The sequence below is a fragment of the Adiantum capillus-veneris genome, chromosome 3 (genome assembly GCF_014529385.1).
Source record: "Adiantum capillus-veneris isolate H3 chromosome 3, ASM1452938v2, whole genome shotgun sequence".
Lineage (NCBI taxonomy): Eukaryota > Viridiplantae > Streptophyta > Polypodiopsida > Polypodiales > Pteridaceae > Adiantum > Adiantum capillus-veneris.
The window spans coordinates 147,970,966-147,984,631 of record NC_140933.1 but is presented as its reverse complement, the minus strand read 5'-3'; the positions used below and the strand labels follow the sequence as shown (position 1 = coordinate 147,984,631).

At 45.5% G+C, this 13,666-nt stretch overlaps 1 protein-coding gene across 2 annotated transcripts in view; it reads right to left on the bottom strand.

Annotated features, from left to right (window-relative positions):
- Positions 1-12,727, bottom strand: part of LOC147461898 (uncharacterized) — a 101,412-nt gene extending 88,685 nt beyond the window's left edge. Inside the window, exon 1 of one of the 2 annotated variants that reach the window (XM_086509366.1) lies at positions 12,515-12,727. In XM_086509366.1, coding sequence (XP_086365492.1) covers positions 12,515-12,644 — 130 coding nt within the window. In that variant the 5' untranslated portion in view covers positions 12,645-12,727. The remainder of the gene's footprint in view (positions 1-12,514) is intronic. The other variant, XM_086509365.1, reaches the window with a different exon arrangement.
- Positions 12,728-13,666: the final 939 nt, after the last annotated feature.

The following is a 13,666-nucleotide window of genomic DNA, read 5'->3' as shown; positions in this document are numbered from 1 at the left end:
CACTTCGACCTAGCCGCTTCACATGCCCAAATTCTCCAACACCATGGAGAAGAGTGATGACTCTGACACATTTCCAACCCATGGTGATGAAGGACACCATGAGATGGGATCGACAGCGGTGACCACACCGTCAATGACGAATGGGGAGATTGATCCCAGTTCTATTCCGGAGTAGGTGATCAAACAATCAAGATACCTATCATGTGAGGCCAGAAATCTGCTACTCGCCTCTACGTAGAAAAGATAGGAAGTGGGCAAGAAGGTAGCCCTACCGTATTGAGCGTTTAAGCCTCGACCTCCTACTAAAAATACCTGCTTGTGAGCACACTTGTATAGAGTGGACACCCCTGTGATCCATGCATCTGAAAAATCAATCGTACAGCGTGCGCATAGTGCCCTCAAGAAAATCCCAATGAACTCTGTTGTAGGCCTTCTCAACGTCGAGAAGGAGCACCATCAGATCCTCTCCTCGCAGGCGGGCAAGGGCAGTCACCTCCCAAAAGGTGAAGATGTTGTTAAGGATACTGCGCTCCTTGACAAAGCCCGTCTGAGTCTCATGTATGATGCTCTCATGGAGTGGCTGAATTCTCAAACTCAGAGCCTTTGCAAGAATTTTGTAGGCTAAGTTGAAAATGGTTATGGGCCGCCATTGCCGAATCTCATTCGACGATCCCCCCTCCTTGGGGATGAGGTGGATCAAACTCTCGCTCACGCTATCAAGCATCTCCCCAGTGCGCAAAATGTGCTGATATGCAAAACAAAGGTCTCGTCCAAGCACCTCCCGGTAATCCAAGAAAAAGCTGGGAGTCAAACCATCCTCTCTTGGGCAACTACCCTAAGGGAGTGCCCCTAGAGCCGCCTCTGGCTGAAGAGGGCTCTCAAGCATCTGTCGCATCTCTTCAGTGACGAGTCAAAGCATTTGTGCCCACACTTGGTCTCTACAAGCATCCCTGCGCTCTGATTGTAGCTCAGCTGAGAGTAGCTCATGTAAAAGTCAGTAGCTACTACCCGTATGTCCTCAGGCTCTGTGGCAACCGACCCGACCTGTCTCCTCAACTAGCGAAGACTGGTATGCCCATGGCGGGGACCCACTCTCAAAAAACTCTTCAGTAACTCTATTGCCCACCCATAGTTGCCATGGAGTTTCGAAACGTTTCGTTTGGCACGAGTTTCAGAAGTTTCGAAATGGTTTCATCCGAGAAAGAAACGCCAAAACAGAAGTTTCGTGCAAACTAAAGAAATGTACGTAAGTTTAAGAGGTAATCTGTCATGAAAAGACATGAAAAAGAGGGAGAATAGGACTAACTTTCATCATTAGAAGCAAGACAGAAGCTACATTCATGACATTGAGGATTTAATGACCGAAACAAAGAACAAGAGGCTTCAAGGTTTACATGTAACATGAGCCTTGACTTTACCTTTGAAACGTCCAAACTCATACAGAAACGTTTCTGAAACGTTTCGTACGTTTCATGAGTGAAGAAACGCGTTTCTTGGCAACACTGTGCCCACCTCGGTCCAGTGAGATGCTTGAGGTGGTAGGCAAACTCATGGTGTTGCTCCTCAATGGAGCTTGCTGCATATGATCCTCCATCTAAGGACTACCTGGGTGGCGCTCCTACATCCTCTGTAAGGAGGCAATGCTCTGATGTTGCCGCTTCTCCTCCTCTTGGGCCATAGCCAATCGTGCTGTCGACTCCTGGAGAAAGAAGCGACTAAGCCATTGTTACCGAGGAACGCCATCACATGGCCAAGGAATGCCGAAACGGCCTTCCTGTCAAAGGTACAGCGGGAAAAAGGTGAATCGGATGAGGAACTTGTCTGCAATTGCGATCAAGACACCTCTTTGTGACGGGCAGCCAAGAGATCTTGAATCTATCACGATGGATCTCCTCGCTGTGAAGGCACAAGCGCGTACCGCCACCGAACGGGCATTGGATCTCATCGGGGATGCACAACCACTACGGAGAGGTGGAAACAGGCCAGAAAGGGACGCTAGGGCAAGAGAGAGAGATCGCAAGCACAGGTCGCCACATGCAGAAAACGCTAGGCCAGAAATGATAGCACAGATTTATGAAAAAGAGCTTCTCGCAGTGACCCATGCTCTTACTCAGTGGCGACATTACCTACTCTGAGCCAATTTCACCGTCTTCATTGATCATCAGAGTTTACGCTACTTCTTGTCACAGAAGCAGCTTTCGGAAAAGCAAATGAGGTAGGCTAACATCTTGTCACAGTTTCACTTACAGATTGTTCATGTTCACGGACAAAAAAACTTGGTGGCAGATGCTTTGTCTCGGAAACCCCTCGTCTTGGCTATTTCCGCAGTTCATCATAGAAGCTTCGAGGACATGGTTTATCTATATGCCACAAATCCGGATTTTTTCGATGTATTCACTCGAATACAGAATGGGGAGGTACGGGATGGCTACTTGATGAAGAAAAAGGTGTAGCACGTTACTTCTATTGGCCGAGACTCAAAAAAGATGTGGACGACTTTGTACGCAGTTGTTTAGTGTGCCAGAAGGTCAAGTTTGACAGGCATAAGGCACAGGGATTGTTACAACCTTTAACCATTCCCACCCGCCCCTGGGAAAGTATTGCAATGGATTTCATTTTTGATCTCCCGAAGACACAGAGTGGGCATGATGGCATTTGGACTGTCATCGACAGATTAAGCAAGCGAGCTCACTTCATTCCAATGAAGAAAACAGTCAAGCTGGATCATTTAGCGCAATTGTTCATTCCACAGATTTTTCGTATACATGGCAGGGACAATAGTCTCCGACAGAAATCCCCGATTCACAAGTTTGTTTTGGAGGGCTATTTGGGAGAACATTGGCACACGATTGCAATTCTCATCATCATTCCACCCGCAGACAAATGGGCAATCTGAGATTGCAAATTCAGTTGTACTGGATTTATTGCAGTTTTACATTTCTAATCACAAGCATCAATGGGAAAAAAATTTGCCCTTGGTGGAATTTTCCTACAATAACACGATCCACTCTTCAACGGGGAAGGCGCTGTTTGAGATCATTGAAGCTGCTCTGAAGGTTCCAACCTTCCTTAGCACTAAGGATAAGATTTTTGAAGCCGACCAGTACACGAGGGACTTGGACACTGCATTTGCCAAGGTCCGGGAGGCTTTAGCGAAATCTCAAGAACAACATAAAAAGGCAGCAGATCGACATCGACGAGATTTGAAATTAAAGGAAGACAATTGGGTGCTCTTACGTTTTGAGAAGACACGCCTAGGAAAGAAAAAGGGAAAGGAGCGACTTTTTCCAAAGCTTAGCATGAGGTATTATTGCCCTTTCCACATAAAAGAAAAGATAAATGATGTCTCCTTTAACTCAAGCTCACCGATACTTGAGATTCACAATGCATTTCATGTGACTCTATTGAAGCCTTTTAAAGGTGATGTGCCCGATGATGGGGAGCCTGATGAGCAACCCGAAGTGGAGGAAAGCGAGGAGATACTCGTTCTAGAACAGATTTTGGCACACAAAGACAGAAAGATAAGAGTAAAGAGATTAGGCGGTTCTTGGTTAAATTCAAGAGCTATCCTACATTGGATGAGAAGTGGATGGATGAGGAGGACCTAGCAGATACTCCTCAGAATTTAAAACTTTACCTCGAAGCATTTGGTTTAGCATAGTCTACTCCGATAGAACCCCGAATTCAGAGAGGGTGAATCTAGTGCAACTGGTTTGCACAAGAGGAGAGTCACTCCGCTCCTTTGTCAACGGATTACCCCCATTTTGAAGAGTCACTCATGTCCCCTTTGGGTTTCAAGGATAACAATGGGCTGAGTAGTATTCTGCTATATGACTTTATGACAGGAATTTCCGAAAATGAATATGATTGATTTGTACTTGACTTGTTTGAGTGCAGGAACTGAAAGACGAAATGACTGCAGCATTTCGGTCTCAAATATCTCTATAGACATGATTCCAATAAGGATTAGTGAATTGGGCATCCGTGAGGTCCGGAAGGGATCTAGATGCGATTACTAAATTTGTTGCCGATAGTCATGGTCTGCGATTTGGAATGAATTTGTCTGTGATTTGTCATGTGATATCCTGTGATGTCAAGTGATGTCCTGTGATGTGACTGTCGTTTTGTACAAGCGCTAGATGTGTCGTGTCTAGTGCGTCGGTACTAACAGTCAATGTCTACTAAGACAGTTTATGGCCTCTGTCTGTTTTGCAGGCGTAATCGAGGGCGATTACAATTCTTTCAAGAGGGGGGTATGTCACAAACTAGTGACGTGGCAGAGCCACACGGACATAAAAACACACCCCTACAGGCTGCCAGGAAAATGCGCCGACAGGCTGACGTGGCACCGTACATGCTGACGTGGTAGCCTACGGACTTTTCCGCAAATTACGTTGACTGCTTTCGGCAGCTTTGAAGACCAATAGCTTTTGGGAATTAACTGCTTTTGAGTTTGAGCTTTTGGAGCTCTGCATTTAGCAACCCTATGTCACAAACGGGTGACGTGGCGTGGCCTGGACATTGGGGCAGCAGAGCACACACACACTCCCTCCCCGGCTGGCAGGCCCGTGAAAGGCTGCAATGACACGTGGCAAAAACCCGAAATTCACGCACGCTACTGACGTGGCTTGACTGTACGGCAGTCTCCGCAATTTGCGCCGTAAAAAGCGTTGGTAGGGTGTACGGAAAACCTACGCTGAATTCTGGCAGCTTTTGACTCTATGCAAGTTTTAGTAAAAGCTTTGGGGAAAAAAATTGCTTTATTTTAAAAAGGCTTGAGAGCTTTTGGATTTTCAGCTATTGGGGCTCTGCTTTTGGCATCCTTTGTAACTCCTTATAAGTGTGGTTTGGGCTCCCACTTCTCAGAGCATCTGGACGCAGAGTCTGAGAGTGAGACCCAATCACTCCCTTGTACTTTGAGCACAGATATTAATACAAAAAGAAATACCGAAGGGGTGCCAGTCTTCGAGGTCAATACCTCTTGGCACGGAACTCCACCCGGGCCGGTGTCAAATCAAATTGTGAACTGTTTTGAAGTGAATTCATGTCGTGTCGCGGTAGATCCTTGACTTGGAGTGTCCAAGTCTATTACATTGGTATCAAAGCGCGGCCGCTTTCTCTTCTACCAGGAAATCCAATCCTTTTTACGCGGCACTTATGGATTCAAGCAAAGGATAGTCAACTTCCTCTGCATCCGGAGATGCGGGAAGAGATCACGAAGAAGATTCACGCGAGGAGTACGGCCTACCTCGGCCTACTCAGGCGGAGCTTGAAGAGATGGAACATCTGAGATTGGTCGATGATGCGACAAAGTTGATGATGAATTTTGCTAAGGACCCTAAACTTGCAAAATTTTTCACCCAGACCTCCTTCGACGAGGTGCACTCACAGTGGCGGCAAACCACGGAGTCACCCCTCAAACCGGCGCTCAAACAACCTCCTACTCCTAGGATGTTTACACAGCAAGAATTGGAAGAGGTGGTTGATGCACGGATTAGCCAGCTTTTTGACGCACAGAACAAAGCCAAAAAGCACGACAAAAAGCAAAAAAAAGGAATTGACTTCCCGAGTTATTTGTGTCGTCAATCTACTTTCGCCTCGGCAAGAAAACAGAAGAAGCGTGGACAATTTGAAGGAGTACCCAATTCCTCTAGCTCTTCTAACTTTAGCGAAGAAGATAGAAAAGGGAAAAAGCGAAGCAAAAAACAAAGCTTTGGAAAGGGCAAGAAAAAGGCAAAGAAGTCTAAATCTCGCCCAGTTGTTAACAGTTCTACAGAGGACTCGTCTTCGGATAGTTCGGACTCCGATGATAGCAAATTTTATGCAAGGAAGAAGAATTTTTATTAAACCAACCAGTATGACTTTCTAGAAGATAAAAGCAAGAAAGTCCAAGAGTTTAAAGAAGGTGGACAGTCAATTAAATTTGACACGTTTTCTGGATTTCGAGATGCTTCGAAGGCTTTGGCCTTCATACAGCAGTTTCACATAGCTTTCTCTGGAGGACATTACTCAGAGCACTCCAAGATTCGGAGGGCTACCTCTTAGTTCAAGGGAAATGCTCGAACTTGGTGGCCCACTCTTCTATTGAACAAGAAAGCGCCAGTTAAATGGCTGAAATTAAAAAGTCTTTTAATTTCTTCTTGGTTGACTCGGGAGTACGAACGCGACATACGAACTGCTTGGAACCATCTTCGGATGACCGAGAAGGATACGTTGGACGCGTATTGCGAGAGATTCTAGAGCTCTTTTCTACTAGCTTCTTCATTTAAGAAGATCTCGTTCAAAGAACAGATTGAGAGGTTTACCTTGGGACTTCCTACAAAGATCCGAGATCACTGCTTAGAGCAAAATTCAGATTCCATCCACGAATTGATGGGTCATACGAAACAGGTTTTGCCATTCATTCAGGCAGTTTGACCTACCCCACGGATGAAATCATGACGCAAAGGACAGAACAGACTTTGAACAATGAAAGTAGAAAGAAGAAGAGCAACCAGAAAAGAAAGAAAAGGATGCACGACCCAAGCTCACTCTTCGAGAGAGGGCTAACTACATCAAAGAGGGGAAGTGCTTTGGATGCGGGAAAACTGGGCACATCTCCGCGAACTGCCCTAAAAAGGCACCGAAAGAACAAAACGACAAAGATGAAGAAACACCTGAGAGTTCGATAGCAGCTAAGGAACGTGGACAAAAAGGCAAGATGAAAGCAAGACTGGTTCCAGATTGCATGGGTACTGACCCAAGCACGATTGACGAGAGTACAGAACTTTGTCGAGCTTGGGGCAAAGTGAAAGACCAAGAAACCTTGATTTTCTTTGATGGAGGAGCCAAGGCCAACTTCATTTCACCTGAATTGGCGGCGCGGCTCGAGATTACACCCGGTCGGATGGGACCACTAGCAGAGGCAGTTCTAGCGGCACCCGACAGGGATGTTGTTACACCTGTCATTGGCAAGGTTGTAAGGTACGTAGTATTCGGTACGTGTTCGATACGTACTGTACGTTGTACCGTATGGATTGGGCCATAAGGTACGTAAAATTCGTAGTATATTTTTTAAAAACTAAAAATACAAAGAATTTCAAATTTATATACAACCTATCTAGTTTAAAAACACTGCACAATACTTAAACATAGCCACAACTTTCAAAAAACACTTAAAATCACCCCACAAGTTAAGTAACCGCTAATATCGAGTCCAGACCACATGGCATAGTGTAGGTCAAAAGTACATAACTGAATGTTGAATCCTGATACAAAAATAACATAATCACTCAATAAAGAGTCTGGGTGGCTCAAGCAACAAAATGAAAAGCATAAATGAGTCGTGGCAAATGTCCAAGTCCCAAGACCCAAAGCACTGGGCAATCACTACTACTCAAAATCATCATCAGAGGCTGATGAAGACTCAGAGAGCATGTCTCCATCTGTCAAGACAAGCTCATCATAATAATCAGGCTCTCTCTCCTCTGGCACAGATGCTAGGGGTGCATCACCCTCATCTGGATCATCAGCCTCTGAACTCTGTGCAAATCCTTCCTTGGTCTCTGTGGTAGACACTGTGCAGAGACTCTGTTCTACTCTCTGGTTCTTTGTTGTGATAATAACCAGTATAGGATAGGTGGACTTATTAAAGGCCTCGCCCAACCAGTCCGACCAAGGCGTATTAGGCACCGTCGACGGATTTTTTTTTTTTAACACTTGGCACGTACGGAATCGTACGGTACGTACGGATACCATTCGGTACGGAATCAGACCGTACGTACGTACGGAAACAACCTTGGTCATTGGCAAACTTTGGTTACATTGTCAGGGGTATTTGAGGCACGAGGACTTCTACATAATGCCCTTGGAAGGTTGTGATGTCCTCCTAGGAATTCCCTGGTGCCATAAGCACAATGTCGTGGTCGACTATCAGGCAAGAAAAACGACTATGACTACAAAGAAGGGCCAAACCATTGTTCTTGATATGAAACTTAAGGGCGAGTCTGTCCCTATTGTATCGGCTCGGCCGTTTCAAAATTAATGAAATCCAGTTTGTTTGTTTACTTGATATTTTTGAAAGAGTTGAATGATGAGAATAGGACAAATATGTCTGAACTTGATAAAGAATGCCAAGATTTTCTCCACACTCATGCCGATTGCTTTTCAAAGGGTCTGCCAGGCCAATTACCACCCACTCCTCCTGAGGATCATACCATTGATCCGATACCTGGAAGCACACCACCAAACCGGCCACCTTACCGTGTGAGCCGAGCCCAGAACGAAGAAATTATGAATCAAGTGAAAGACCTCTTGGAAAAGGGTCTTGTCCAGCCTAGTACTTCACCGTACTGCTACTCAGTGGCGACATTACCTACTCGGAGCCGATTTTACTGTCTTCACAGACCATCAGAGTTTATGCTATTTCTTGTCACATAAGAAAAGCAGATGCGGTGGGCGAACATCTTGTCACAGTTTCACTTCCAGATTGTCCATGTGTGGGGACAGAAGAACTTGGTGGCAGATGCTTTGTCTCGGAAGCCGTTGGTTCTGGCTATTTCCGCGATTCATCATAGGAGCTTCGAGGATATGGTCGATCAGTATGCCACAGATACAGATTTTGCATATATTTTCACTCGCATACGGAATGGGGAGATGGTAGTGGGATATTCCATTCGGGATGGCTACTTGATGAGGAAAAAAATGTTGTGCGTTACACAGCCGTTAAGGGAAAAGGTTTTAAACCGAATGCCGCTGTCCACCTTTTACGGTTCACCACGGTATAGCTACCACCTTGAAAGGTGTGGAGAGACACTCCTTTTGGCCGAGACTCAAGAAGGATGTGGACGATTTTGTACGCAGTTGCTTGGTATGCCAGAAGGTCAAGTTTCACAAGCCTAAAGCACAGGGATTGTTACAGCCTTTACCTATACCCACCCGCCCCTCGGAAAGTATTGCAATGGATTTCATTTTTAATCTCTCGAGAACGCAGAGTGGTCACGATGGTATCTCGACTGTTATTGATAGATTTAATAAGCAAGCTCATTTCAGTGAAGAAGACAATCAAGCCGGATCACTTTGCGAAACTGTTTGTGGCCCACATCTTCAGATTACATGGCATGCCTGAGACGATTGTCTCCGACACGGACTCCAGATTCACGCGTTTGTTTTGGAAGGCTATTTGGGAGAACATTGGCACGCGGTTGCAGTTCTCGTCATCGTTCTACCCGCAGACTAACGGGCAATCAGATATTGCTAATTCAGTGGTACTAGATTTATTGAAGTCTTATATCTCCAATCAGAAGACTCAGTGGAAAAAGTATTTACCTTTGGTGGAATTTGCCTACAATAACACAAAACGCTCTTCGACGGGGAAGGCGCCATTTGAGATTATTGAAGGTGCTACGAAGGTTCCACCCTTCCTAAGCACGAAAGATAAGATTTTTGAAGCCGACGAGTACACGCATCACTTGGACATGGCTTTTGCCAAGGTCCGCGAGGCTTTGCAGAAATCTCAAGAACGACAAAAAAAGGCAGCGGATCGCCATCGTTGCGATTTGAAATTCAAGGAGAACGATTGGGTGCTCTTACGTTTTGAGAAGGCATGCCTGAGGAAGAAAAAGGGGGAGAGGCTTTCTCCAAAGCTTATTATGCAATACTACGGACCTTTCCAAATTTCCAAAAAGATAAATGATGTCTCCTTTAGACTAAAGCTACCCGATACTCGGAGAATTCACAATGCTTATCATGTGAGTCTCGTAAGCCCTTTAAAAGCGATGTTCCCGAAGATGGGAAGCTCGATGTGTTAGGTGCAGCGGAATGATTGTTTGCACTTTGCTCAGGATGAGTGCTCCGAGCTGTGCTCAAGGTTCTTTTTAGTTCTTTTGGAAGGGAGAGCCTTCCGTTCTTAATGGAAAGTGCTATGATCACAACAAAGCGAATCGACACTGTGCGTGCAAGTGTACGAGACTGAGAAATAGAGAGAGAAGAGAGATACGACACCAGAGACGTAAAACCCTCCTCCGAAGGCCCCACTCTCGTCGCCGAGAATGGTCTACTTATCAATTGCACAAACTGGTACAATGATAATGCATGTAACTGATGCAAGTCTAGGCTAGATGACAACGGTGATGACGGAGTCAACCTAATGGCTGAAATCTGCAATCTTTTTACTGCTGTCCAAAAACGCTATGGACTGAAATCTGCAAATCTTTTATCTACTGAATTCTGACTCTTATGTCGATGACGACGATGCGACGACGACGCGCTGAAAACGCAGATGCTGAAATCTGTGTTTTCCGGGCTGAAACTGTACACCTTGTGGACACTGACCGTGCGGCGAGGAACTGTTGCGGGAAGGTGAGATCTACGAGGTTCGGGACTTGATCTGCGGGTACTAACTGCTGAAAACTGAAAACGCTAATGATTCTTGACTTTCCGTCGCGGTAAAGGTGCAAAACACCAGGGCTGATCTGCAACCAAAACCGCTAGGGCTGAATTTTGGTCCTTCTGTCGCCAGGATTCTGCAAATACAAAAACGCTAGGCTGATCTGCTGTGTCTGGCTGTTGCCGGGTTGATCTGCAATGCAAAACGCTGGGGCTGATCTGCAATGGAGAAAAGCGTTGGCTGTCCTTGGCTGAAAACGCTAAGTCTCCTACCGGGGGGTTCCGCTGAGAAGTTGCCTGTTGAGCGTAGAGCTCCTACTGCCTCTTCTGCCAGAAAGTGCTAACTTGGGTTTGCTTATATATTAACTTAGCAAAATTGCCCTACCTACTTTTGTTGGAAAGTCACTTAAATTAATAAGTGAAAAATACCAAAAATAGGAAAATAGGCTAAATGCACTAGAAAACTCCCCTGACTGAATCTGATGGATTCTGAAGGGAATACTGATGATCATGTTGTGTGCAACCAGAGGATATGCATCTACACTAAGTGACTGGGCATGCACGGTCTACGAATACTCACAAAAAGTGCCAGATCACTTCTAATCTAGACTGACTAGACTGACTGAACCCTGATCATGTTGTAGCTTGTCCACGGACACATAGGGTTGGATATGTCACGTGACATGATGAGCAACCCGAAGTGGAAGAAAACAAGGAGATCCTTGTTCCAGAACAAATATTGGCACATAAAGACAGAAAGATAAAGGGTAAAGCGATAAGAAAGTTCTTGGTTAAATTCAAGAACTATCCCGCATTGGATGCGAAGTGGATTGAGGAGAAGGACCTAGCAGATACTCCTCAGATTGTGAATCTTTACCTTGAAGCATTTGGATTAGCATAGTCCATTCTTAATGGAACCCCGAACTCAGCTTGGGCAGAATCTGGTGCAGCGGGTATGCACGAAAGGAAAGTCACTCCGCTCCTTTGTCAACAGATTGCCTCGATTTTGATACTAAAGTCGTTGATGTTTCTTTTGAGTTTCAGGGATACTGTGACCTAACAGTAGTCTGTTGTATGACTTTATGAATTGGAATTCCCGACATTATGATATTGATTTGTTCTTGACTTGTCTAAGTGCAGGAGCTAATAGACGAAATGACTGCATCATTTCAGTCTGAACGATCTCGATAGACATGGTTGCAATAAGGATTAGTCAATCGGGCATCTATGGGGTCCCGAGTGGATCTAGATGCGAGTGCTAGATACGTTGCCAATTAATCACGATCTGAGATCCGAATGAATTGTGAATGTGATTTGTCATGTGATGTCAAGTGATGTGACTGTCAATTGGTACATGTGCTAGATGTGTTGTTCCTAGTGCGTCGGTACTAACAGTCAGTATCTGACAGATTATGGCTTCTGTCTATTTTGTAGGCGTAATCGAGAGCGATTACAATACTTTCAAGAGGGGGGTATGTCACAAACAGGTGACACAGCGTGGCCTGGACATTGGGGCAGCAGAGCACACACACTTCCTCCCCGGCTGGCTGGCCCGTGAAAGGCTGCAATGACACGTGGCAGAATGCCCGAAATTCACGTAGGCTACTGACATGGCTGGACTGTATGACAGTCTCTGCAATTTGCGGCGCAAAAAGCGTTGGCAAGCTGTACGGATAACCTTCACTGAATTTTGGCAGCTTTTTACTACGCAAGTTTCAGTATAAAAGCTTTGGGGGAAAGAATTGCTTTATTTTAAAAAGGCTTGAGAGCTTTTGGATTTTCAGCTTTTGAGGCTCTACTTTTGGTATCCCTTGTAACTCTTTATAAGTGTGGTTTGGGCTCCCACTTCTCAGAGCATCTGGACGCAAAGTCTGAAAGTGAGACCCAATCATCCAACAAAACAATAAGATCATTATGAATCCACCTTTCGCACTTCTCCCTCCTAACTCGAGCTTCCCAAGTCCCCCCCCCCCCCCCCCCCCCCCCCAAAATGTCCTTTCATTTGTCTCATAGGGCGATTTCGGCCTCTAGCAGACGTTCAAAAATCTCTCTCTCTCTCTCTCTCTCTCTCTCTCTCGGCACAAGCGAGGGTTTTCAGGGGCAAACTTTCTGACTCTTCTTCATTTATGTGTGTGTGAGAGGTACGAACCTAAGTTGGAGGCAGCTTCGGCGATGGGAAAAGGGAAGTGATTGGCGACCTCGTCGAAAGAGAGGTCAACTTGTGCTGTGACAGGTTGCTGCTGCGTGCTGCGAGAATGTGGAACGTACTCCGAGCTCATGACGTTCACCTAGTTGAGACGTAACCCGTTCAAAATCTGGCATACTAACCTCGTCAATAAGTGACGGGAGGAGAGTCAAGGGATCGACCCCGGGGCATGTCGGGGGGCCATTTATAGACGCGGCCTCACATGTTATGCATCGGCGTGTGTCAGCCTAGATGGATAGGGTGTGGAGGGGGAGGTCGTGGGTTCAACGGGCTGCCGTCATGCAAGGTACCCTGATTTGTTTTTCTCCATGTAATGCGATCAACGGCAGATTAAACCGCCGTCGTCGATCCCCTCACCTTCCCAGTGTACTTATTGATGAGGGCATACTAAGCCCCGGTTCAGACTACACGAGGTGTAAAGACCGCTTCTTTACTCGAGAATACAATGTGGGTATGCATGTCCAACCTTCCCGTTCACACTCAACAAGAGGGTTGTGGCACTTTTAGATGTGTACGCGCAGAGAGCATTCCACCCATGGGCGTGCTTCCAGCCCAGAATAGCTACATACGCAGTTGGACATGAGCCACCAACCCAGCTCAGCTTGTGGATGGGACGTCAATGCGCAATCTGAATGGTCGAATGAGGGGCGCATTGTTCCATTGGTCCAGCTAAAAAAAAACAAAGTGCACAACCCATGTCTAAACCCAGCCAGAGTAAATAACCAAGATTTATGCAAAAATGTAAGCTATTTATCAAGTTTTCTATCCAAACACTAAACAATCACAGGGGGTGGGTAATGGAGAGCTCGTTACCTTTTTTTTAATTGTGTATTTAGTATGTTGCAATCCTCATATTTTAACACTAGAACAAGTGTATCGAAAAAAAGCGTTAGAATGGTTAAACACTTTGTAAGTTAATGTGTTTAATCAAATTTGACAAGAGTATCTCTTATATCATTTTCATATTTCCAAAAAATAAATGCAAATAGGAGGTACCAGCTAAAATTAATTCAAGTAAAAGAAGAATAAATGGGAGATGCTCGCTCTCTCTCTCTCTCTCTCTCTCTCTCTCTCTCTCTCTCTCTCTCTCTAACG